Source organism: Haliaeetus albicilla, chromosome 3, assembly GCF_947461875.1.
Source record: "Haliaeetus albicilla chromosome 3, bHalAlb1.1, whole genome shotgun sequence".
In the NCBI taxonomy this organism is placed as follows: domain Eukaryota; kingdom Metazoa; phylum Chordata; class Aves; order Accipitriformes; family Accipitridae; genus Haliaeetus; species Haliaeetus albicilla.
Genome location: NC_091485.1, coordinates 59,984,473 through 60,008,589, shown reverse-complemented (window position 1 = coordinate 60,008,589; position 24,117 = coordinate 59,984,473). Strand labels below are relative to the sequence as shown.

The following is a 24,117-nucleotide window of genomic DNA, read 5'->3' as shown; positions in this document are numbered from 1 at the left end:
AACTGTTAAAATAATTCTATTCAATATAAACTTCATATGAAGTTCAGAATTTTAAACCTGCTCTTTCACATCCTTTGGAGATTCTATAGCTTCATTTTAGACTCCTTACTGCTTTTAGTTTGTGTTCTTTAAAGTGAGATCCCAAATTTGGGTCAGATGATGGAGACTTCAAAAATAGATACGAGATTAAAGTGTCTTCTCAAATTTGTCTTATTTAATATTTACTCATACTTTTTTCTAATGAAAAGATATCTAAAGTTTGGAGTTTTTTTCCTGAAAATTAAAGCCTAATGGCAATCATCTTTTATCCTATTAGAAATAGAAATTGGCAGATAAAGTTACTGAGAGACACAGGTCAAGCACGCATTTTTTAAGCTTTGAACTTTTTTAGCACAGTATTCTGTAGATGCAAAAGCTCTATGAGTTCAAAATAAATTGAACAGCTTGAGTGAGTCATAGAAAAATTGATTGGAAAGGTCCTTGAGAGGGCATCAAACTCCAATATCCTGCCCAAAGCAGGACTAATGCCAACAGTAAATCAGGTCAGCTGTGGCTTTGTTTAGCCAATCCTGAAAACTCCCAAGAATGGAGATTTCACAACAGTCTGGGTATGCTGTTCCAGTTCTGCCCTGCCTTTCTTGGAAGTAGCTTGTTGTAAGGTAAAACCTGAACCAGCTAAACTGGCCCTTGTATATTGTCTGCCATATTAAGAAAAATTGGCTTCATTATATTTGTAACAGTTCTTGAAGTAGTTATGGTCTGCTATTAGATAGTACTTTAGCTTCCTCTTTGTCAGAATAATAAAGCCTAGCTGCCTCAACTATTTACTGTAGGTCATGTGCTCTAAGCCTTTGACTAACCTCCAAAACCTTTAGTTTTTATCAGTATCTCTCTTGAAGTGGGAGACCAAACACTGGGCTTAATATTGCACATACAGCCTCCCCAGCTTAAGAAGAATTTCACTTGATCTGCTGCCACCAGTTCTAATGTAATTGAGCATATAGTTTGTTTTATATAGGATGAGAACACATTGCTGATCAATAGTGCAGAACTTTGTACCTCTGCTTGTTGAGTTTCATGAGGTTTCTGTTGGCCCAGTGCTCAACTTTGTCAAGTGTCTAGATGCACACTGAAGCTCTGCTATTCAGTGTGTCAGCTACTTTTCCTAGTTAATATGATTTCTAAATTTGCTGGGAGTTCATTCTGTCTCACCGTCATGGTTGAGGATGAAAATACTAAACAGCATAAGACCCCATATTGACTTCCTGATGCTCAACTTATTACTGGCCACCAGCTGAATATGAAGCCATTGATTCCTACCCTTTGAGCACACCTACCAGGCCAATTTTGAATCTATCTATTCAGTGCATATTTTGCCAGCTCCCAAAAGACACTGCTGCAAGAGACAGTGTCAAAAACATTGCTGATGTTGAGCACTGTTACATTGAGCACTATTACATCTACCACTGGTCCATGTAGCCAGTCATTTTGTCATAGAAGATGATCAGGTTGATCATGTATTATTCACCTTTGGTAAATCTGTGTAACTGCTGATTTCCTGTTTGTGCTTTCCTAGAGGACATGTTCTTTCCAGGGATTGATGTGAGGTTCCTAGCTTCTCCTTGCTTTTTTAAAAAATTCTTGTAATGTTAGCCTTTCTACAGTCAGTAGGAACTTCTCCTCATCACCACAGTTTTTCATAGGTGATAGCAGCCTTGCATAGAATCAGCCAGGTTTTTCAGCACCCTTTGGTGAAAGCTATCTGGCGTCCTGCCTTTGAATACAGGTGTCTTCTTTTTTCCTGTTGCTCCCCAATATTGGCTGTCCTTCTTCTTCCCAAATCATGTTGGTACGTGTAGATATCTAGGAGCAGATGTGCTGTAGAAATTGACACAGAAAAGGCACTGAGTACTTTGCCTTTTACATATTGAATTCCAGCACCACAAGGTTGCATCACCTATTTATTAGTGGACCCACATTGTATGTGAACTTCCTTTTGTGACTAATATAACCACATGTCATGGTTTAAGCCCAGCCAGTAACAAAGCACCATGAAGCCGTTTGTTCACTCCTCACCCCTGGTGGGATGAGGAGGACAAAATATAAAGAAATGCTCGTGGGTTGAGACAAGGAGAGGGAGGGATCACTCACCAATTATGGTCACGGGCTAAAGACAGGCTCAACTTGGGGAAGAAACAAAATCAATTTAATTTACTACAAATCAAATCAAAACAAGGATAATGGGAAGTAAAACCAAACCTTAGAACACCTTCCCCCCACCCCTCCCTCCTTCCCGCCTCAACTCCACTCCTGGTTCTTTCTGCCTCCTCTCCTGCCAGCGGTGCAGGGGGATGGGGGATGGGGAATGGGGGTTGGGGTCAGCTCCCCACACCTTGTCTCTGCTGCTCCTTGCTCCTCAGGGGGAGGACTCCGCACTCTTCCCCTGCTCCAGTGTGGGGTCCCTCCCACAGGAGCTAGTCCTCCACGAACTTCTCAGGCATGGGTCCTTTTGGTGGGCTGCAGTCCTTCAGTCACAGACTGCTCCAGCGCAGGCTTTCCCATGGAGTCACGGCCATCTTGGGGGGCATCCCCCTGCTCCGGCGTGGGCTCCTCTCTCCCCGGGCTGCAGGTGGGCATCTGCTCCCCCGCTTCCCTCCATGGGCTGGGGGGGACAGCCTGCCGTCTCACCACGGGCTGCAGGGGCATCCCCTCCTCCCCCGCTCCTCCTCCCCTCCTTCTTTACTGACCGCAGAGGGGTTCCTCTCACATTCCAATCCCCCTCTCACATTCCGATCCCCCACTCACTGCAGGTTCCCCTTCTCAAATCTGTTCTCCCAGAGGTGCTACCACCGTCACTGACAGGCTTGGCCTGGGCCAGCAGCGGGTCCGACTTGGAGCCAGGGAAGCTTCCAGCAGCTTCTCACAGGAGCCGTCCCTGCAGCTCCTCCCCTGCTACCAAACCCCTGCCACACAAAACCCCAAACACCACAGAAGCTCTTTTTCTTTCTAGTGTGCCTTACCAGTCTTAGCTGTATCTGGGGGCTGGCCAAAGGAGTCTAATTTAGTCACCCAGGGACTACTAAATTAGTAGCTCCAGTTCAGAAAGTTCCTTAACCATAAATGATTGAAATATGGTAATGATCAGAAGATGGACTACAGATGTTTGCTGTATTCTAAAGTATTCTAAAGTTTTTCTCTAAGCATTCACTTTTCATCACTTTCAGTGTTATCATACTGGACTAAATGAACTCAGCCTGGCCTTTCGCTGCATCCACAGACAAATTCTTTGCCAAATCTATTCTGCTTTTGAAACTTGCTAGAGATTTTCCTGCTGTCCTTTAGATTTTTCTTTTTTTGGTGATGCATGTCTATATTGTATATAACAATGAATTTCATAGCTATATCATGCTTCAGTTCTCTTGAGATTTATAAAACAGGTGTAGTCTACACACACTTTTGAAGGGGCTTCATCTTGTAAGCAGTTTGGATCAAATGTAAGTCAGGGAATCAAACTGCCCTTAATTGTCCACACTATTTTTTGGTCATTTGTTCCCACACTCTGTTTTGAACTACTCTGTCAGCTGTCTCTAAAATAATACCTGTCCACAATTCAGAGGTAGACTACTCGAGGGACAAGTCTGCCCAAAGCAGCTTCCATGATCTGATTGTCTCTCTCCACAGTTTGTAGTTCTGTAACATACCAGCAGTCTTTGATCAGATTTCCCACATGTCCTCATGCAGTACCACTAGACATGCAATAGATATCAGCAATTTCCTCCTATAAGGGATCCCTCTTTGGCCTATAGCAGTCCTCAAATTATTTGGGATTCTGTCAACTAGGGAAAAAAAAAAAAAAAGAAAAAAAACCCCTCTGCTGAAATTGCTGCTATGTCACCACGCCAGACCCACATCAAACCTGTGGCCAAGTGTTTTAAAGAAAGCTAAGTCTAAGGAGTGTAGATATAAGCCTATCTTTTTTCCTTTTGTCTTAGAGCTAATAATTTCCTGGTAATCTGTGTGTCCTTTTTGAATCTTCATCATATTCCTCTCCAGTACTACGTCTGGGGAGGGAAGTGACACTTTATCCTCCTGTGCTCAGTTACCAAACTTTTTTTGGAGAAAGATGGATTTAGAACTGAATTCTTGCATGCCATAGATAAAAGGTATTGGAGAAAAAATATCATCATTAGAAACAACAAGAAGGATCTCTCCTACTAGACAATTGTGAAAGAATTAATGCTTTTCCATTTTTGAAAGAGTGTATAGATAGATAATGACAGGAAAACATTAAAAAATATTAATCTTGACTAGGCTTTTAAGTTCCTGAGAGACCCATTTTGTTAACATTTTCTTAACAAGCTTATGAGAGTCAATATGCTGGCCTTTATGGATACCATTCTTACACTGCAAGTCCAGAATGATTATACAGATTTTCTGCAGGTTTGGTTGTTGGGGTTTTTTTTGTCCTTTTTTTTTTGACCTTTCAGTCAGGAAGTGCTTGTTTGATTTTTGATATTATTGTCTTTTTGAGTTGATCTGCCATAGGAACTGATCTCTGTCTCTTCTATTTCCTTTCTTAGACTGGTGTTTTATCATCTGCTTATCTAACTGCCCTTATTAGATCTCACACACATGGCACACATGTTACATATTTTGTAAATTTTCCAATCTCACTGTGTTTATGAGTCCAGTATGCTTAGTCATATACTATCAAATATCAGTTTAATATCAAAACTGATTTGGCCAAATAAAGGGGACTAGGTAATGTGAGTGCTGTTTATACTTTAGAGGTGATAAAAATAATTATCAGAGTTGTAAAGTCTTCATAATCATTTCAACCCTCTGGAATTTTTGCCAGTTACAGTTTTGATACCAGCAGTTCAATTTTTTTAGTAAGAGGTGTACTACCGGCTTGGTGTTTCCTCTTTAAATCAGTCCATGGTTAGTTACAGGAAATATATTTCCATGTTACTTTTTTTTCAGGTGCTCCTTTTTTTTCAATAATCAAAGGGGTTCAGATTTTCTCAACATGACTTTCTATAGCAGATAGATTCTTGTGAAAATCTGATCTTGAGAAAGTTATTCTTGTCTTTCCACTTGCTACCTTTTGAACCTTCCTAACCATATAGTCCCTGGAGTAACTGAGTATAATTTTTAACATTAATGATAGATCATCTTTCTGTATCATAACTTTGCAGTTTCCTCCGAGACTGTGATCTGCCTTGTGGTTCTTTTTCCTCAGTCTCATATAAAAGCTTTTCAGCCTTACCTTGCAAGGGCCTTTACATTATGTTTACTTTTTTATTTTTCTCAGTTTTCCACTTTTATTTCTTCTGTTTTTCATGGACTCTGTAGCTTTTCTTTATCCCCTTCTTTCACAAACATTCTTATTTCTGTTTCTGGAAGAGTTTATAGAGCTGTTATCCACTATCAAATCCTCATTTTCTGAGATGTCTGTTAAAGTGACTATGTCATCTTCCATGTCCACATTACTTATTATCTATGTCTCTGTAAAGCCCAGGTACTCCCCGAATTTAATCAGCTGTATTGTGATGACACCATTCCTTTTCAAACATCTAACATTTCTTACTCCCTTAAATTTATTCTTGTTCTGTTCAGTATCAATCTTCTTTAGTAGCTATTTTCATCATAGATGTATTTGAATTGAGTACCTAACAAAAGTTAATCTCTGGAATGTGTGCTTAGTCTTTTTAATTTTTTGGCTGCCTTTGTAAATTGAATTGAAACTGAAATTACTATTACAGCACTAACATCCCCATCTATAAGGAAAGAAAAACAGGGTTCATTCTTTACAAGCCAAACCCTGCAGGGAAAAATGCATTTTAGTACATGTTTCAGCAAAAAAGAATATTATACCTTGTGCGATCAAACCCAGATTCGAAGATCCCAGCCAAATCAACAGTGATATCCTATGGAGTGATATCCTCAGACCTCTTCCAACCTCGTGGAAAAAGTACCAGTTTTAGAGAGTTATAAAAAAGCCTTAAATCATTTATTTAGATAAATGAAGAACTATGCCAGTACAGAAGCTTTACTTACAGAGACTTACAAACCAAAATTTTTAAAAATAGGTAACATAGCAAAGGCTGGAAAATGGGATACATATCTATGGCATCCATCTGAGTAGGGTCAGATAATTCCATGACTTAGAAGGTCAGGCAGGAAAGCTGCAATAACACAGACTTTTGGGGAGTTACTCCATGTTTAATCTTAAAATACCCATAGAACTGCATGCACAGCAATTCTATTCTATTCTATACAAAAAATGTGTTATGAAACAAAAGTCACCTTGTATTTTGACTAGAATAGAATGGAAAAGCACTTACTGTGAGTATTATCCAAGAAAAAAGAGTTAATTCAGGTCCTGGTTGAATGCAACTGTAAATCTAGGCAGAATTCTTTGAAATCAATGAGTCTGTGATCTGGTATTTTGATATGTTTGAGTTAGAATGAAATGCCCTGCTACTGTTTAGTATTGATGGCATACTAATTTCCTGATGACCAAACTAGGAGGGAAGATTTTTCAAGGAACATTACCAAAGTAAAAAAAACCCAACTAATTCATTTTCTGCACAGGCAGTTAGTGAAAGAAGCTATCTTATTCTGTTCAGTTACAGAAGAATTAGTAGATAAAACCAAACCTTATATAGTTTTGAGGTAATCACATTTCTAAATTGAATTTTAAAAGCCTCGTATACAGCTATATATGTACACAAAATCATTGGGAAATGATAACAAAAGTACAATGACAAACACCATTAAAAAATAATTTACTTCACCATGCTGTTTGCTTTTATATCAGCACTTCCCTTATTCCCCCAGGAATAGGGATGGCTCTTCTGTTTTCACAGAATATCAGCACACCTATGTTTAGTTAGGTTATGAGAGAGTCTTTGTGCCCTAGTGCTTTACACTTGCTAACATCCATAGTATTATCTATGCCTAGACTAGGGAAGACCATCGGTCATGTAATTTGTGTTAGCTATTACATATAAAGGAAATACTTGTTAATATTAGGCCATCTAAAAATAAGGATAATGAAGGAAAAGGAATTTATGCTTTTACACTTTTATAACATTTTCCTTTTGGAAGCCTTTTCAAAATACTGTGTTTCGTTGTATTTCTTATTGTAAAATGCTAGTCTTGATCATGTGCACGGAAGTACCTTTACGCAGTCACTGGAGTTTGGTAAATAATGCTGTATGATTTTTTTTCCAAGGTTTCATCACATGTTTTTAATACCAAAACATAAAGCTTTATCAGTACCCACTATAAGGATGATAAAAGTGATGATACTCCTCCAAATTCCACTTACAAAATATCCTCCACTGCAAAATACAGTGTCACCATACATGAGATTTTAAAAATATTAATTTTTAGTTTACTTGACTCTTCTCAGAATTTCTTCAGTAACATCTTGGCTTTAGTCTGTTGGGTTTATTCCTTCTTTGTTAGAGGGGAAAAGAAGAGTGTTTCCCAGATGTCATTAATTTTTGGCACAAGCATGAGGTATCACATTAGATCACAGATCTATGAGTATTCCTCATCAGTCTTATATAAGGAATAGGATAAATAATACCACCACCTTTTAATTCAAAACCATAATGATGATCATTTAGCAACTGATAAGGTAAAAGGTGTAAAAAAGAGACCTTTGTGACACTATAGGTTGTCCACCATCACAGATTATAGAAATACTTTCAAACTGTGACAGACAAGCCTTTAAAAACAGCAAGCTGAAATTATGGAGTGTAAGATACTGATGTCAGACAAAGGCCTGATATATTGACTATTTTCATCTGTAATCAGGACTTGAAACTATAATGATATTAAAGGAGAAGAATAATTATCACAATAATACAGATTTATGTATTGAAGTTTTTAACTTTTCCAAACTGAAAAAAACCCCCAATCCTCCCCTCAGAAAAACCTAACATAAGAAAACAAAACAAACAAACCAACCAAGTTTTTCTGGGCTTATTTCCTGTTTTGTTCTGTGCCAAGTTTGCAACACCAAATGTCAGCTGCATATGGAAAAGTACAAAATCTTTTGAAGCCAGCATTATTGCTTCATAAATAATCACAGCTAGATACCTAGAAAGATGTTTTTAGATTTCTTTTATTACTTCGATTAATTTGAGAAACATATGCCAGTTAAAGGAGCAAGTGTTTATATTCACCTTATAACTTCCATTGTCTAGTAGTTGTTACATTTAGAATCTTGTTACTGGCAAGAGAAACCACACCACTTACATGCAGTGAAGACTTTACTGCCAGCCTCATTAAAATCTTAACCTAGTAAGCAAAATATAAAACACACCTATTACTACTTGTTTTGGGTTTGTGTGGCAGGGGTTTGGTAGCGGGGGAGGAGCTGCAGGGACGGATCCTGTGAGAAGCTGCTGGAAGGTTCCCCGGTTCCAAGTTGGACCCACCGCTGGCCCAGGCCGAGCCTGTCAGTGACAGTGGTAGCACCTCTGGGAGAACAGATTTAAGAAGGGGAAACCTGCAGTGAGTGGGGGATTGGAATGTGAGAGGAACTCCTCTGCAGATACCGAGGTCAGTGAGGAAGGGGGGGGGGGAGGAGCGGGGGAGGAGGGGATACCCCTGCAGCCCGTGGTGAGACGGCAGGCTGTCCCCTCCCAGCCCAAGGAGGGAAGCGGGGGAGCAGATGCCCGCCTGCAGCCTGGGGAGAGAGGAGCCCACGCTGGAGCAGGGGGATGTCCCCCAAGATGGCCGCCGCTCCATGGGAAAGCCTGCGCTGGAGCAGTCTGTGACTGAAGGACTGCAGGTCACTGACAGGACCCACGCTGGAGCAGTTCGTGACGAACTGCAGCCCGTGGGAAGGACTCGCGTTGGAGAAGTTCGTGAAGGACTGTCTCCCGTAGAAGGGACCCCGCACTGGAGCAGGGGAAGAGTGAGGAGTCCTCCCCCTGAGGAGGAAGGAGCGGCAGAGACGAGGTGTGATGAACTGACCCCATCCCCCTGCGCCGCTGGGCATGGAGGAGGTAGAGAAAACAGGGAGTGAAGTTGTGCCTGGGAAGGAGGGAGGGGTGGGGGGAAGGTGTGTTAAGATTTGGTTTTACTTCCCATTATCCTTGTTTTGATTTGATTTGTAGTAAATTAAATTGATTTTGTTTCTTCCCCAAGTTGAGCCTGTCTTTTGCCCATGACTATAATCGTGAGTGATCCCTCCCTGTCCCTGTCTCGACCCATGAGCGTTTCTTTATATTCTCTCCTCCTCATCCCACTGGGGCTGTGAGATGGGGGGGGGAGTGAGCGAGCGGATTCATGGTGCTTTGTTACAGGCTGGGCTTAAACCACGACACTACTTTATTTATAATAATGCATTCCTAGTCCAAACTAATACAGGAAAGTCTTATTAATCATATACTTTTTTTTTTTTTACAAGAAACATTATTACTATCTAATCCTTTTCTCTGGTATTGTGCTCCCCCTTCCAAAGCCCCTCTGCTTCTAAAGTCAAAAACACCAGAATTTCTCAAGAAGAGTCAGGGGTGGGGAATATTTACAGCAAGTCATCTGTATCCTGAGGTCTTCCCTAAGAGGAAGACAATGTTTATACTGGGGATTTCTTCTCAGTCTTGTGGTTGACTGTTTGGCTCTTCTAGGTGATTTCCTTATATCTCTTTCTCATTGTTTCCTAGCTTCAGTTAACATAAATAGCTAATGTTTGTTACACAGTGCCCAGGTTTGTCAAACCTTTACTATATGGAAGTCAGAAGTTAGGTCAGAAAATAGTCACTTGACCACCAAACGACTGTTAAAAAGAGGTAAACAAGCTCTGGGCAAAGGGAACCTGGAGAGGGCTGAACACTGTGCACTGTCAGGCTAGTACATAGTCTGCAGCCTTTTACTACCAAGAATAAAAATTACTGGATTGCGTGTTTGTATTGTTTGTCAGGACTGTCATACCTAAAAGAATGGAAAAATTCACTGGTACCTATTTGTAAAAAAATGATTCTTTTTGTCTTTGATTTTAGCCTGGGAGCAACAGTACAGTTCTCCTGTGATGAAGATTATGTGCTACAAGGTTCAAAAAGTATCACCTGTCAGAGGATAGCTGAAGTTTTTGCTGCATGGAGTGATCATAGACCTGTGTGTAAAGGTAAAGAAGAATTCCTACCCTTATAGTGATTTGTTAATTTTACATCTAGCTATTGTTTGATAGCCAATCCATTTAAACTAATATTTTGTAAGTACCTGAAGTTTTAATCCTAGTGTCCCCACTGTCTTAGTAAAAAAGGTCCCACCTTACTGTTTTGTTTAATATGAACTTTGTCTGTATTTCAGTATGCTTATTTTACCTAGGCACTTACATTATGAAGTTTGCTTCATAATGAGCTGCTGAAAATCTATCACATGCTAAATATTAAGACTCACCAAGATGGATTTCAAAATTGCAGTGATTCAATATACAATCTGTAGTTCATGAAGCATCTTCATTACATATTTGCTAAGCAGATGAGAAAGACTTGAATTTAGGATTGATAAGGACTGTAGAAGTAAGTCTATACCTGGTTCTGACCCCAACCAAATTGATCAAGGGCAAAAAGTACAGAAAAATGTAAGAGAAGAAAAGCACAAAGTCATTCTGCTGAATATATTTGATGTCCAAATACTATGGCAAATAGTATGATGAAAACCTGAATCAAGGAATGAAAGTATTAGTGTATACGTACGTTTTTATATATATATATATATATATTAGTTTATATAATAAAAAAATTAGTGCATACATATACATGTAAATTAGCATAACAGCAAAGTCTAATATTGAAGAGTACAGTTTGTTCACAAAGAATGCTTGGGTATGGGGAACAGAATGGACATGTATCTTGTAATTCAAGGCTATGGATACTTATACCAATGTCCAGAGGGAACTGAGATGTTTCTGAACAGTGGAAGAGGGCAAAAAAATCTGAGGGTGGTACATAGATGGTGTATAGTAGAAATCCACAAAAGCTGGAAAATTACATGGGTGACTTTTTTTTTGGGGGGGTAATAAAATACTAAGTCTAAATGGGACTTGCTATGGATGAGAATGAAGTACTAGATGTAGGTTGGAATAATCAGCTACCCAAATCTGAGCTGAAGAAAATAGATATTACAGCTGCAGATATAGGTTTACAATGGATCACAGCAGTATATGCTTCAATAACAGCATGTCACAGAAACGAGTAAAAAGTTTAGTTGTATACATATACATAATATTAAAATTTTATATCCTACTATGTACTATATGTATGTATAATTACTAGAAATTGCTAAATTACACACACACACACAGATACACGTGCATAGCAGAATTAATCATGTAATGCACATAAATGAAACCTTTATTTATAATAAAACTAGTAAGACTTTATCTACTGGAGTTTTTCAGCGTATTCACATATCCTAAATTAGATACCTATCTTAGGATGGTAGTCTCCTAATCTTCCAATGTAACCAGCTGGGTGTTGTATACTTGTATAAGGGTGTTCACATGCACTGTTAAACAGCGTAAAAGCATCTGTTAGTCTTGTCTGTGGATCACTCACTGGAGGAGGTTGTCAGACACAGCTGATAATTAAATCAAGGATCCTGTCTTCCACCTTAGGTGCCTAAAGCTATGCAGTGTGAGTACCCCTGATTTTCTCCACTATGGAAATTAACTTTCAAGAAAGGTGTGGACCAGTGAAAATAGGGCAGAAGAAAATATTAAAAAGGATCAAAATTATCTAAAATATAGCTTAATATAAACAAGTGGGAATGAACTGGACTGCTTTGATCTAGAGAAAGACGAATCCAGTGAAAGAAGAGGGAAAGCATAAAATATAATGGGCTACAATTGTGCAAAGGAACGTTTATAGTTGGACACAAACAAAACTTTCTGAAGTAAAGAATATTTAGGTATGTTAGTAGAAGTTTTCAAGATCATGTGAGAGATATATATATCCAGGAGAGTTTAAATACATGTAATCTCATCCTGAGCTGGGGTAACAGACTAAATATCTTTTCAAAGTTCTTCCAATCCTTATTTTCTGTGTTTTATAAATAAAAGAACACCCAGATTTCAAAACTGCTTAATGGGGAAAAAAAAATCATCATTATGATCACATGTAAGTGTGTCTCCATGACAGGATTTATGTATTTCTTGTATAATAACCATGATAAAATGACATTCTAAAGATTCTTGGCTTTCATATCCCACATAAATGGTAACATAAATGGTAACTGTAATGGTAACACCAATCTTGCTGTCCTCTGCATATTATGTATTTGATAATACAATTCAGTAATCTGTCATTGAAAAGACACTTTAAAAGGAAAGCATACCACAATTAGCATTTCATTTATCAATACCACACACACTGTCAGTTTTTTTTTTAAAAAGCATCTCTCCTAACAGACAATAAAGTGTTAGCAGCAGTACTGTGATAAGACTGAGATGTATGCATAGCTACTTGTAAGTTTAGAAAGGCAGCTCAGTAGCTTTTGGGGACTATGGCCTTCAAGCATAAATGGTTGTTAAATATGTTGTTTTTCACGTTTGTATTTTGAATTCTGAATAGCAGCAGGTATCAAAATACTTGAGTATAAAAGGGTAACAACATTATTTAGTCCATTTTTTATTTTTTCCCAGTATGACTATATTTAGAACTAACGTTGTATAATGATTTACAAATCACATTCATAAACGTATCTAATGATAAGGTAAGTATTAATACTGAACTAGGAAGAAAAAGAAAGCAATAAATTCATTGGAAGCTAGCAGTTCTGATAAAATTCTATCTAAATGTGAAACTGCAGAATGTGTACTAACTAAATAAGCAAACTCACCATTATTCATAGGTAGAACATGTGATTCACAACCAAAAGGACAGCGTTTCACTTCTTTACACTCACTAACTTCATAGAACTAGCTAATTCCACCTTTAAAAGCAGAGGACCAATATTAAGAAGGTTGTTAGGAATTGATACAATGCCATATGGTGAAAAGCCAGACAGATGGTATAGATATTATAGTTTGTCAAATAGGAAATGCTTTAGAATGTCATTACTTGCATTAAAATTACTGATTTAAGTACCTTCGGTGTGCTATAATTTTGGTTCTTTTGATTAACAAGATGTTTCAATTAGACTGTTAGCTATACTAAAGCTGGAGTATAAACATTTCTTCTAGACTAATAATTATGCCTTCTCTAGGTTTCATGCACAGAACATACAATAAACATTTTGAAAGAATTTTGCATAAATATCACATAGTAACATGAAGAAAGTATCTGCAAAAATATGTGTGCATCTGCTTGTTGAACTTGCATGTTTGTGTACAAACCATTTGGGCAAACAAACTAGGCAATCATGCAGAAATGTTATTTTATGCAAGAAATTAATATTTTCTTGTGAACTGATGCAGCTTTGCAGATAACGAGGACACTGGTGGTATGTTAGATACTTCACCTGTTACTCCTTAAAATGTCACTTAAAGTGCTGCTTTTTACCATGTGGTGTTTCCTATTTGAACAGTACAGCTTGCAATTGTTTTCATTCACTTATATAAATTATATTGTGCAGACACCAAAAATCCCGCAATGATACACTTTTCAAAAATGGCATGTGAATATCAATAATGAGTTATATTAATATACTGGAATTGGGCAGAATTCTAAACAGGAACTTTCCAATTCTGTTAGATACATTTGATTTGACATCATAAATCCTCACAACTTGTTCTCATAGGCCATGTGAGTGGCTGAGTACAACTGCCTGCCAAAAATGAAAGATTAACTCTCTTTAGGAGTTATCATGTAATACCAGCTGGAACTGGCATAAGATCAAGTTGATGAAAGTGAATCTGGAATAAGTCTGAAGCATTTCTACAGGAGAACTATAATAGGACTTTGAGAAGGAAAATTGATATATCACTTCCAAAATATAAGCAAATATTGTAGATTATCAACATCTGTAAGACTAGTTTCCAGGAAAATGCTACCCTGGAGGTTTGGCTGATTTCTGAACCTTTTGACTTCTAGAAGAGACTATGAGAAAATTGTAAAGTTGTATCAGATATCCTGACTAGATTTAATTGCAGTTGGATTATTTTGTAGTTTACCAACAATTATCCACTCTTTTTATATTTTTTTTTTAAAGTTTATTTTATAACTTATGTCTCCCATTAGCGTAGCAAAATAGCAGTTGCTTGGGTAGATGGACCTGGTGAGGAAATATGGCAGAAAAACAAGGCATTTGCCCCATTGTGATTTATGGGCAAGGTATATTGAAAAGAAGTTAGAATTTGGAGCTATGAGAATAGTATGGCTTTATGTTGTAGGCAAGCAGATAAATTAACATAAGCAGCAGCTGAAAATTAACTGGTCACTCTCATTTTATTGACGTTTTAAAGTGGATTCATCCTCTCAGACACTTGTTTTTTTAGCTGGACTTTTTCAAGATCAATGTATCATGCAAGCCTAAAATTCTGATGGGGATTTTTAAATTTCTTCTAATTTAATTGGCCTCATGCAAATCTTGTAGCATACCATTGTTACAAGACAGCACAACAAACAATGCCTTCCCCTCCTTCCTGAGAAAGGAAAAAAAAGTGTTCAAAAAAGGTGTGAGAATCTTTGCCCAGGCATTTATTGCACTTGAGTTACAGTTGAAGTCTGTTATTTGAAAGATGAAAATTTCTGCAGTTGTTAGTTATTTCATATCCCAAGAAATGCTTAATACATGTGGCTGTAATAACATTACTGCTTATATTGACTGCTCTGTGACTTCATTCAAGAGAGAAGGATTAAACACTTCAGGATTGAGGCCCTACTTATTTATTTGCCATGGGATTCAGTATTCCCCTACAGGGCAATGCCATTATTACAAAGCCAACTTAAGCAGAGACAATTATCTCCTTTATGAAACTATTTGCCAGTTGATAAATCTCTTCCTCTCATTTATGTTTCAGGAAATGAAACAGATAGATCTATTCACAGTTGGTCGATTAGCCTTTTTATTTTCATGCCTGCCGCTCCTGTTTTCTGCTTGCTTGTTTCTCAGACCCTGTGAAATATTTATGAATGCTGCCTTTTATAAGTCTGCTGGCAAGTCAGCAACAAGTTCTGCAACAAGTACAGTATTTCAGAGAAGATCTTCTAATCTGTAGAAAAAAAAGTATTTTTTTAAATTATTCTTTGTATCTGAGAAAAATAAAGGAGAGATGATATATAATTTAAATCATGATCATCCAATTAATAGGCAGGCTACAGAGTAATTCAGATTATTAGTAGAAAAAGGAACAAATGATACTGTGTATTTGAATTGGGTTCTGATGAATTTAGAACACAGGTTTTTTTCTTCATATTGCTATTTTTGTCAGTTCATTTCACTGACTAGAGTGATTTTTAAAACAACAATGAATTCATGGACTCAGTACCTTTCATTTTATAGATTGTAAACATCAGTTTGATTAACGTGGATATGCAAGCAGAATGTACATTATGAATTTTAGATCTTGCCTTTATAAATACCTTTCTTTACCTATAGTACATTGTTGAAAAATCCACCTTTGCCTCACTTGTGTCTGAAATGCAGACATGTTATCTGGACCTCTTAAATGTGTTGCTAACAATGTATGTGTATATGTATACAGACACCCATATATACAGGTAACGCACCATAGATAAATAGGGCTGAAAGTGGTCCTAACAGGTCAGCACTAGTTCCTTACTCCAGCTGTATTTATTCCCGGAAGATGTTTGTCTAACATTATTTATTTCCAACGAAAGTGCTCTTAGATCCTGCTCAAGCACTCCAGTTCTTCATTAGCCTTGCAAATAGAAGAATTTTTCTAATTCAAATGTGAACCCATGTTGCTGTACTTAACTTATTTCAGTAAGTGCTTCTATATAAAAAGCACGTTATTTAATTTATCTTTTCAATGGCTTATTGTATAATTCAAGAATACCTGCTCTTCTTTAAACTAACCAACAGCAGTTCAGTCAGTCCTTCCTCACGGGTCATATTTATAGACCTCCAGCCTTTTTTGTCATTTTCCCAACGGGTCTGTGTCTTTCTTAAAATATAGTTTCTAAAAATGGGCTTATTATTTTAGAAGGGGCTTTCCCAGTGCTCAGTGGAGAGGAGGAATTATTTATTTCATTTTCACACATTTTTTTACCTATAACTATGTGCATATCTTCCAGTTTGATTGTCTTTTCATAACAGTAGGATATTTTTTACTCAGGTTATATTTCCGAGCTATTGTAAGCCCTGAAGGGTTACAGAAGCTACCAAATGACTTGCTCCTTATACTATATTTGTGAATTGATTATTCCTGCTTTTGTGCTTTGTCCTATACTTGTCTCTACTGAATTGCATCCTATTTTAATGTAATTTCTTCAATTTCTCATTTTTAATACTAATTATGTTTGCTAATATATTCACGGTCTTTCCCAGCTCTTTGTTAAATGCAGATTTAATAAGTATGCACTTCATTCTGGTGTCCAAGGTGTTAATGAAAATACTGAATGACCCTGACCCAGGACAAACCTCTGTGAAACCTCATTCAGTTATTCTTTCCTTTTGACACTGAGGCAGTGATCAAATATCAGAAGTCTAGGCTGGAAAGGACATCAGGAAATCACCTGATTCGATGATTACCTAATCTAAGGCAAGGCCTTAGATTAGGTAATCCATGGCTGTCTCAAGCCAAGTCTTCACTTCCAGTGAGGGAGTTTCTACCACTTCTTTCAGCAACCTATTCCAATGTTTAATAGTTCTTATGAGGGAGAATTTTTTTCTTATATCCAGATGGAATTTCTCCTGAAGAAACTTGTGCCTGTTACCTTTTTTCCTGTCCTGGTTTTGGCTGGGATAGAGTTAATTGTCTTCCTAGTAGCTGGTATAGTGTTATGGTTTGGGTTCAGCATGAGAAGAATGTTGATAACACACTGATGTTTTCAGTTGTTGCTAAGTAGTGTTTAGACTAAGTCAAGGATTTTTCAGCTTCTCATGCCCAGCTAGCAAGAAGGCTGGAGTGGCACAAGAAGTTGGGAGGGGACACAGCCAGGGCAGTTGACCCAAAGTGGCCATGTGATGTCATGCCTAGTATATAAACTGGGGGGAGTTGGCCTGGGAGGGATTGCTTCTTGGGAACTAACTGGGCATCGGGCAGCAAGTAGTGAGCAAGTGCATTGTGCATCACTTGTTTTGTATATTCCAATCCTTTTAGTATTATTTTTGTCATATTATTATTTTTTTCATTATTATTTTCTTCCTTTCTGTTCTGTTAAACTGTTCTTATCTCAACCCATGAGTTTTACTTTTTTTCCCCAATTTTCTCCCCCATCCCACTGGGTGGGGGGGACTGAGTGAGCAGCTGCATGGTGCTTAGTTACCATCTGGGGTTAAACCATGACACCATGCATCCATGTGAAGAGTATCTCTATGTTTTCTATAACTACCTTTTATATAGCAAAAGGCTGTGATTAGATACCTCCTTGAGGGTTCTGATCTTTAGGTTGAACAAACCCAGTTCCTTCAATTTTCTTCATCTGTCAAGTTCTCCAGTCTTCTTAGTGGCCTTCCACTGGACACCTTCTGATTTCTCAGTGTCTCTCTTAAACTGGAAGAACCACAAATGGACAGTATTCCATATATGGCCTAACAAATACTGAGTAGGGCTGAATAATCACCCCCCTTTATCTTCTGGCTCTATTCTTGCTGACACAGCCCAGGACAGTTTCCTTTGCTACCAAGGCACATTGCTGGGTTTTGTTCAGCTTCCTGTCCACCAAGGCCCCAGGTGCCTTTCAGCAGAACTGCTCCCCAGACAGTCAGCCCTCATCTGCACTGCTTCTGGGGCTTATTTTATTCCATGTGTAGGACTTTACGTTTAACCTTGCTAAAACTCACGTAATTCTTTTTGGCCCAGTCTTCCAGCTCACTGAGGTCTCTCTCTATAGTGGCTCTTTCTTCTGGTGCAACTACCTCTCCTCCCTCTGCAGACGTGGTGAGTGTGCATTCAATCCCATCATTCAAATGAACTTTAAAGATATTGAATACTATCACACCCATTACTGATCCATGAGGAACTCCACTCATAACTGTCTGCCAGTTTGATGTCGAGCCTTTAATCACCATCCTTTGAACTCTGCAGTATAGCTAGTTTTCCAAACATCTCGTGGTCTGTCTGTCCCAAACATGCTTTATGAGTTTGTGAGGCAGGTGTTGAATTATACTGTTGGACATCTTCCTAAATTCAAGGTAAATTATGTCTGTAGTTCTCCTCTCATCCACTGGGTGTGTTTTTTCATCGTAGGAGGCAAACAGGTTGGTCCAGTTGGACTGGACTTCTGATAGCCAGTCTTTATTCTGCTACCTGTCTTTATCATGCCCTTTTTAGGGTCTTAAACTCTGTGAGGCTATGGTCATTGCAGCAAAGGCCAACAGTGAGGGTCATGACACCAAACAAACCTCTCTTATTTTTGAACAGTAGGTCTAAAAAGGCAGAACTCCTGTTTGGCACATTCTGCACCCATGTTAGGAAGTTTTCCAAAGTTCACTACAGAAATCTCCCAGATTGCTTTTGCAGCACAGTGTTGCTTTCCTAGCAAGTATCAGGGTAGTTGAAGTCCCCTAGGAGAACTAGGGCCTGCAGACCCAAGGCTTCTGTGATTTATCAGGGGAAGGCTTGGTCCTGATCAGGAGGTCTGTAGCAGACACCTACCATGAGATCTCCTCTGATGGAGATCTTGCCAATTTTGAAACAAAGGCTCTCTAGGAACTGTCTCTTGTCCTTGATACACTCAACCCTCTCTTTTGCATAGAGGCCAACCACTCCTTTTCTACCCTTTCTGCATTTCCTGGATATCTTGTAACTGTCCACTGCAGTACTCCAGTCATGTGAGCTATCACACTGTGTTTCTGTAATTCCAATGAGATCATAACTCTTACTTTGACTAAGCATGGAGTCCTGGTCTTGCTTGTTTCTCAGACTGCATGCATTGGCACACTGCAGAGTAGCTCAGGCAAGGACCATGTGTCTGAGCTGTCAAATGCAGCTCCTGAGTGGAGTGAGGACTAACAGGGCTTACCATAGCTCTTTGTCACACACACTTTGCAGCAGGCTGATCCCAGTTTACAGCTGCACAACATCAGAGCTGCCTTTAAGCAAAATCAGCTGAGCCTCTTAGGAGTGCGATAAGAAGTCATATGCAAGGTCCCAATAGTGGACAGCAAATTTTAGATTATATTAATGTTACAGACTATTGTGTTTTCAAAGCTGGAAGAAAAATGTAGTGAGGTTTTCTGTTAGTTGTGTAAAATGGAGGCAAAATCTATCATTGTAAAACTTTGATTATGGTGTGAAATCTAGCCACTTTCTTAGGGAGACTATTCCTCATATAGCTTGTTATTAGATATTCATCACATCATCTTACAATCATCAATTACATCATTATTCTTAGACAATTCAGTGGTGCTTATTGATGTGCAATATGCAGTTGTTATTGTTATTTTAACAAATTCAATATACTTCTAGTATTAATTCAGTATTTGTTCAGTATTAATTCACTTTTGCACATGTAGAATGACTACATCTTCCCAAGTACAGGTAATTATCAGTGAATCACATTAAGATGTTTAAGGAAATTCTTCTGAAGAAGAATTACAGATGTAGAATAATTTAATTTTTTGTGTGTGTTAGGTTATTTGCAAAGAACTTTTTTTCTAACTTTTTAAAATTTGACATGCGGTGAGAAGAAGAAAAACCTCTTTGAACTAACAAAGACTCATTAGATCTAGTGAAGAGATGTATTGCCTCATATTCTACAAGCAGTGACAGACTTTTGACTTCATAGGCACTCCATCTCATCCACTTATGTCATGATTCAGTCCCCAGTTCACAGGTACCACTTACTGGCATTTTTATCCTACTCATTTGCATTTATTAACTCTCTGAAGTAATGTGAGAAAAACTTATGACAAAGGATGAAAAGAGGCTGAAAGACAACATTTTTCCATTTTCTAAAGGGGAAGAAATTCCATTATGGGCCCATATATTGTTTTGATTACAGTACTGTAAGACTGGTTACCCAGCAGAAGAATTACAAAGGAACTGAACGATTGATAAATTTTCTATTAGCTGATTCTCTTACCATTCCCCAAAAGGTAGTTAACATAGAGAAAACTTCTGCTATAGCATCTTCCATCCTCAGGAAAGATCCGCAGAAAAAATGAGAGATTATATTTTTTCCCCCAGTTAGAATACCAAGGCTTTACCATTTCCCTCCAAGCCTGATCAAGTGCCAAGATAGTATTGATAGTACTGGTTATTTTCTATCTGTTGGAAATAGCTATAAATTAAATAATTTTATACTAAGTTTTCAACACAACTGGTTTTCATATTATTGGCCATGACAAGTTGCTTCGACAATTTTGGCCTCTTCACAAGTAAAATGTTGTCATCCTTTTAAGAATTTTTTCTTTTTTCTTTTTTTAATTTTTTCTTTATTGTTTCTTCTACTTCCACATTTAAGTCATAGGTATAGTTCACATGAAGTAAACATTAGGACATGCAGTCCTACATTCTCTTCCAGAAACAAAACCAAAATTAAATAAGCTGTACTGCAATACAGAAGTACAGAAGAGTTGTATTTTTCCTAAAAAAAGACTGAAGAATAAAGTGTATGCTTAAATCTTAAATGATAAAAGCCTGTACTTCCTGATTATTTATGATTTTAAGTTTGTTTAGAGTCCTGTCGATAATTGAAACTGCAGTGCATACTATGTGGTCAAAATTATTAATATAGAACTAATAACTGAAACACCATTAGCAAACTAAACATACTGCTGTTTATATTGGCAGAGAAATTGAACTCTTCAAGCATAAGAAGATAGTTTTATTTAAAACTAACTCACAAAAAAATTGCTGTCTTCAAGCTTTTAAACATGGATGTGACTGTTGCCCTTGAATATTTCCACTGTTACACATTGCAGATTGCTGAAGTTAAAGAAATCAACTTCATTATACTGCAAAAGAACTTAGAAGAAAGAATTATGTTCAAGTAGCTTAAATATCATCCAGTATCTTAACTAATGGGGTGCAACATGAAAAATATTCCCTTTCTTAATTGGAATGATAAGTAATTGTGAATAGATGTAATAGCTATTTACAGGGAAGATTTGGGAAGACTCCTCAAAACCTCTGTGTTTTGAATTTACTTTAAAGCAATGGTCACTAAAAGCTTGTTACTGTTAGTTTGTGGTTTGTATGTTGTAAGTGACTAACTTAAACAAGACTGGAGAAAACTATCTGTAAAAAATATGTATTTGCTGCTTCCTGCATATTGACATAAATGCCCTATCTCAGTGTAATGTTAGGCAAACATAGATTTAAGAAACACCTCAGAGAGATGAAACATATAAATGATGTCCTAAATTCAAAGACTGAATCAATCTGCTATAGTACCACCACTTGAAGAATATATTTTAAATGGGAATGTATAAAATATAACTTAAACAGTTTTGTAATACTTCTGTAAAGACATAGGTGTCAAAATAAAAACCCATGAGTCAGTGAGAATATATCTTCTAAACCTATGTGGTTGTAAAGCTTTAAAAATATGTCCAATTACATTTAATGACTTCTACAGCCAGGCTGGAAGAAGATTTTTACTAAACAATATGAACTGTTACAGTACTTATTATCTAGGAGGCCTGGTTTATATGCCTAACTCCCCTTTGCAGAGCTGGGCAATGAGAAAAAATGAGAATTGAGCTGTTAAAATTCTTTACAAATGCCTATAAGATCTGAGAAGTGCCATGTAAGAACTAGCTATTAACACAGAGCTAGATAGTTAATGTTACCACATGACAGGAAACCTCAAAATACTGTAAGTCAGAGGCTATGGCTATATATTGTATTACTACATGATGTCCACATAAATCTTTTACTATTCAGTAGTCAATACTGAGTGGAAAAATTAACATAGTTTTAGCCAAATATAATCTATTATTTAAATTGATTTTTCTTGTTTTATTTGGAGATGGGGTGTTAGTGCTTCTTAGGACTCAAGCATGGCTAACAAAGTCAAAAAATTTTTATACTCTTATCAAGAAACAAATTAACATCATCACCATTTAAGGGATAAGCAACTGTGGCAGAGTTAGAAAGTATGTCTGGTTCTGAGGTGGACATATGACTATTTTAAACAGGTTTGTTGTTCCACACATTGACACAAGTTCCATGGTGACACATGCAAGTGGTGCAATTGGTTTGTAACTGAAATTTTTTTTTTAGGAAATAGATTATAACTGAAGAAAAATAAGGCCATAGGAAATAACAAGCAGAATGGAATTTAGAAATTCAGAACTAGGAGTCTGGATTTCCCATTAAGAGAGATTAGTGTGTTCCACTGCTGGGAGATCTGTTTCACATAAGACTGTCTTGCCTCTGTAAAATCTAGTGAAAAAATTTAAAATAAAAATTTAATATTTGGCATGGTAAACATCAGTAATTTGTTCTCCCTGCTGGTCACTGATAGTTTGTTGATGTTCTTCAAAGTATTTTAACAAGTTACCCAAAGCCTAATTCTGTCCAGCCCTTAAGAAAGGAGAGAGAGACTGTAAAAATTTCCAGAGGAAGAGTTTTCTGAAATACATATTTTAGCAATTTATTTTCAGATAAGAGTTGTATACCGGCACTCTGATGTTTTCCAGTCTTATAAGAATGAACTACATTCTGTTCACTCTTCAATGACTCTTAGCTGAAATTCATAATTACTTGATACTAGTGAGAAGAAAAGGCATTATGTTGACATTAAGCTCTTGAATTCAATATATTAATAAAGAGAATTGCTTGCATACAGTTAGTATTTCTGTTCAGTTTGTTTAGTCTGTGCATAACTTGCACAGTATTGGATAAATTCTGCAGTTGAATGCCATTTAATCTATCATGGCCTACATCTCAAGATTTTATTTCTGGTAACTCAGTATCTCTTCCCAAATTGTAGGTTTTTCTTCTGAAGAGTAATAGTCAGTTGCGCCTTAGTAGCTAATCATCCCTTTCCTTTTCCAATTGGCAGAGCTCTGCTTGTATGGAGGGCACACTGCAAGAAGAGTTACAGTTTGGAGGCACTAAATGAATACGTCTTGCTGTGGTGTTCTTGTGTGTCCTATAGACCAAAACAAATGCCTAGAATTCTCAAGAGAAATATGGGAATTAGTGACAGAATTAATTCAGATTTGCTCCTAAAAGAAGCTACCCTAGAAAAATAATAGAGTATTCTACCAAAAGAATCCCCCTTTTCTATTATATTCTACTAATACAAAATTGATATTTTTCAGTTTTCTTTTTCTGTTAAGCACTACCTAACAGCAGAGTTTTTAGGGGTTAAATCTTTGTCATTTTTTTCTTACATGATAAACTTTTAAGATAGAGTGCTAGCAAAATTGGCTCTTTCTTTTCCAAGCCTTTAAACAAAAGTGCTTTTAGTGTGTTAAATGTGCTCTGAACCCAGCTACTGAATTGGTCCTCTCAGGGGATTTGCAGTTTGCAAATTCTAAAAAAAGTTTTGATATGAGATTTCTACAAAGATGTTCACCTCAGTCATGAGGAAAATATATAATAAAAATATATAATAAAAAAAAAGTTTCATTGTTTCTGGGAAATATATGGCTGCTAGTGAACTCACGGACACCTTAGCAGTGAATTTCTCTCAAAACTTGCACTTTTGGCATCTGAACACTTTATTGGTCTGATTGTAAGTTGCCATCTTCTTGATAGTGATTAGTCAGGCACTGAGCCAAGTTTATAGTAGCTTTGACTAATTGTATAGTAATCACAGGAGGTGCTGTTAGCTCTGCTTCTTACATAAAGCATTGCCAATAAAGAATTGCTAGTAAAATATTTAACGATATTTAAAAAATATTAACATTAACATTTCTACAATAGTTGTGTTAAAGAGTAACAAAGTATGGCAGAAAATAAACCCCCTTGCATTCCAGCTTGTCCTCAGATATCAGAGGGGCTGGCAGCAGCTAGGCTTAGATTCTGAGTGTCAAATTCAGCACTGTAAGTCTGGTTGCATTCAA

General features: G+C 37.3%; 1 protein-coding gene across 1 annotated transcript in view; it reads left to right on the top strand.

Moving 5' to 3' along the window:
* The window catches only part of CSMD3 (CUB and Sushi multiple domains 3), a 760,948-nt gene that overhangs the window by 311,887 nt on the left and 424,944 nt on the right, over window positions 1–24,117 (top strand). The window contains exon 10 of the mRNA XM_069779925.1: window positions 10,026–10,150. Coding sequence (XP_069636026.1) covers window positions 10,026–10,150 — 125 coding nt within the window. The remainder of the gene's footprint in view (window positions 1–10,025; window positions 10,151–24,117) is intronic.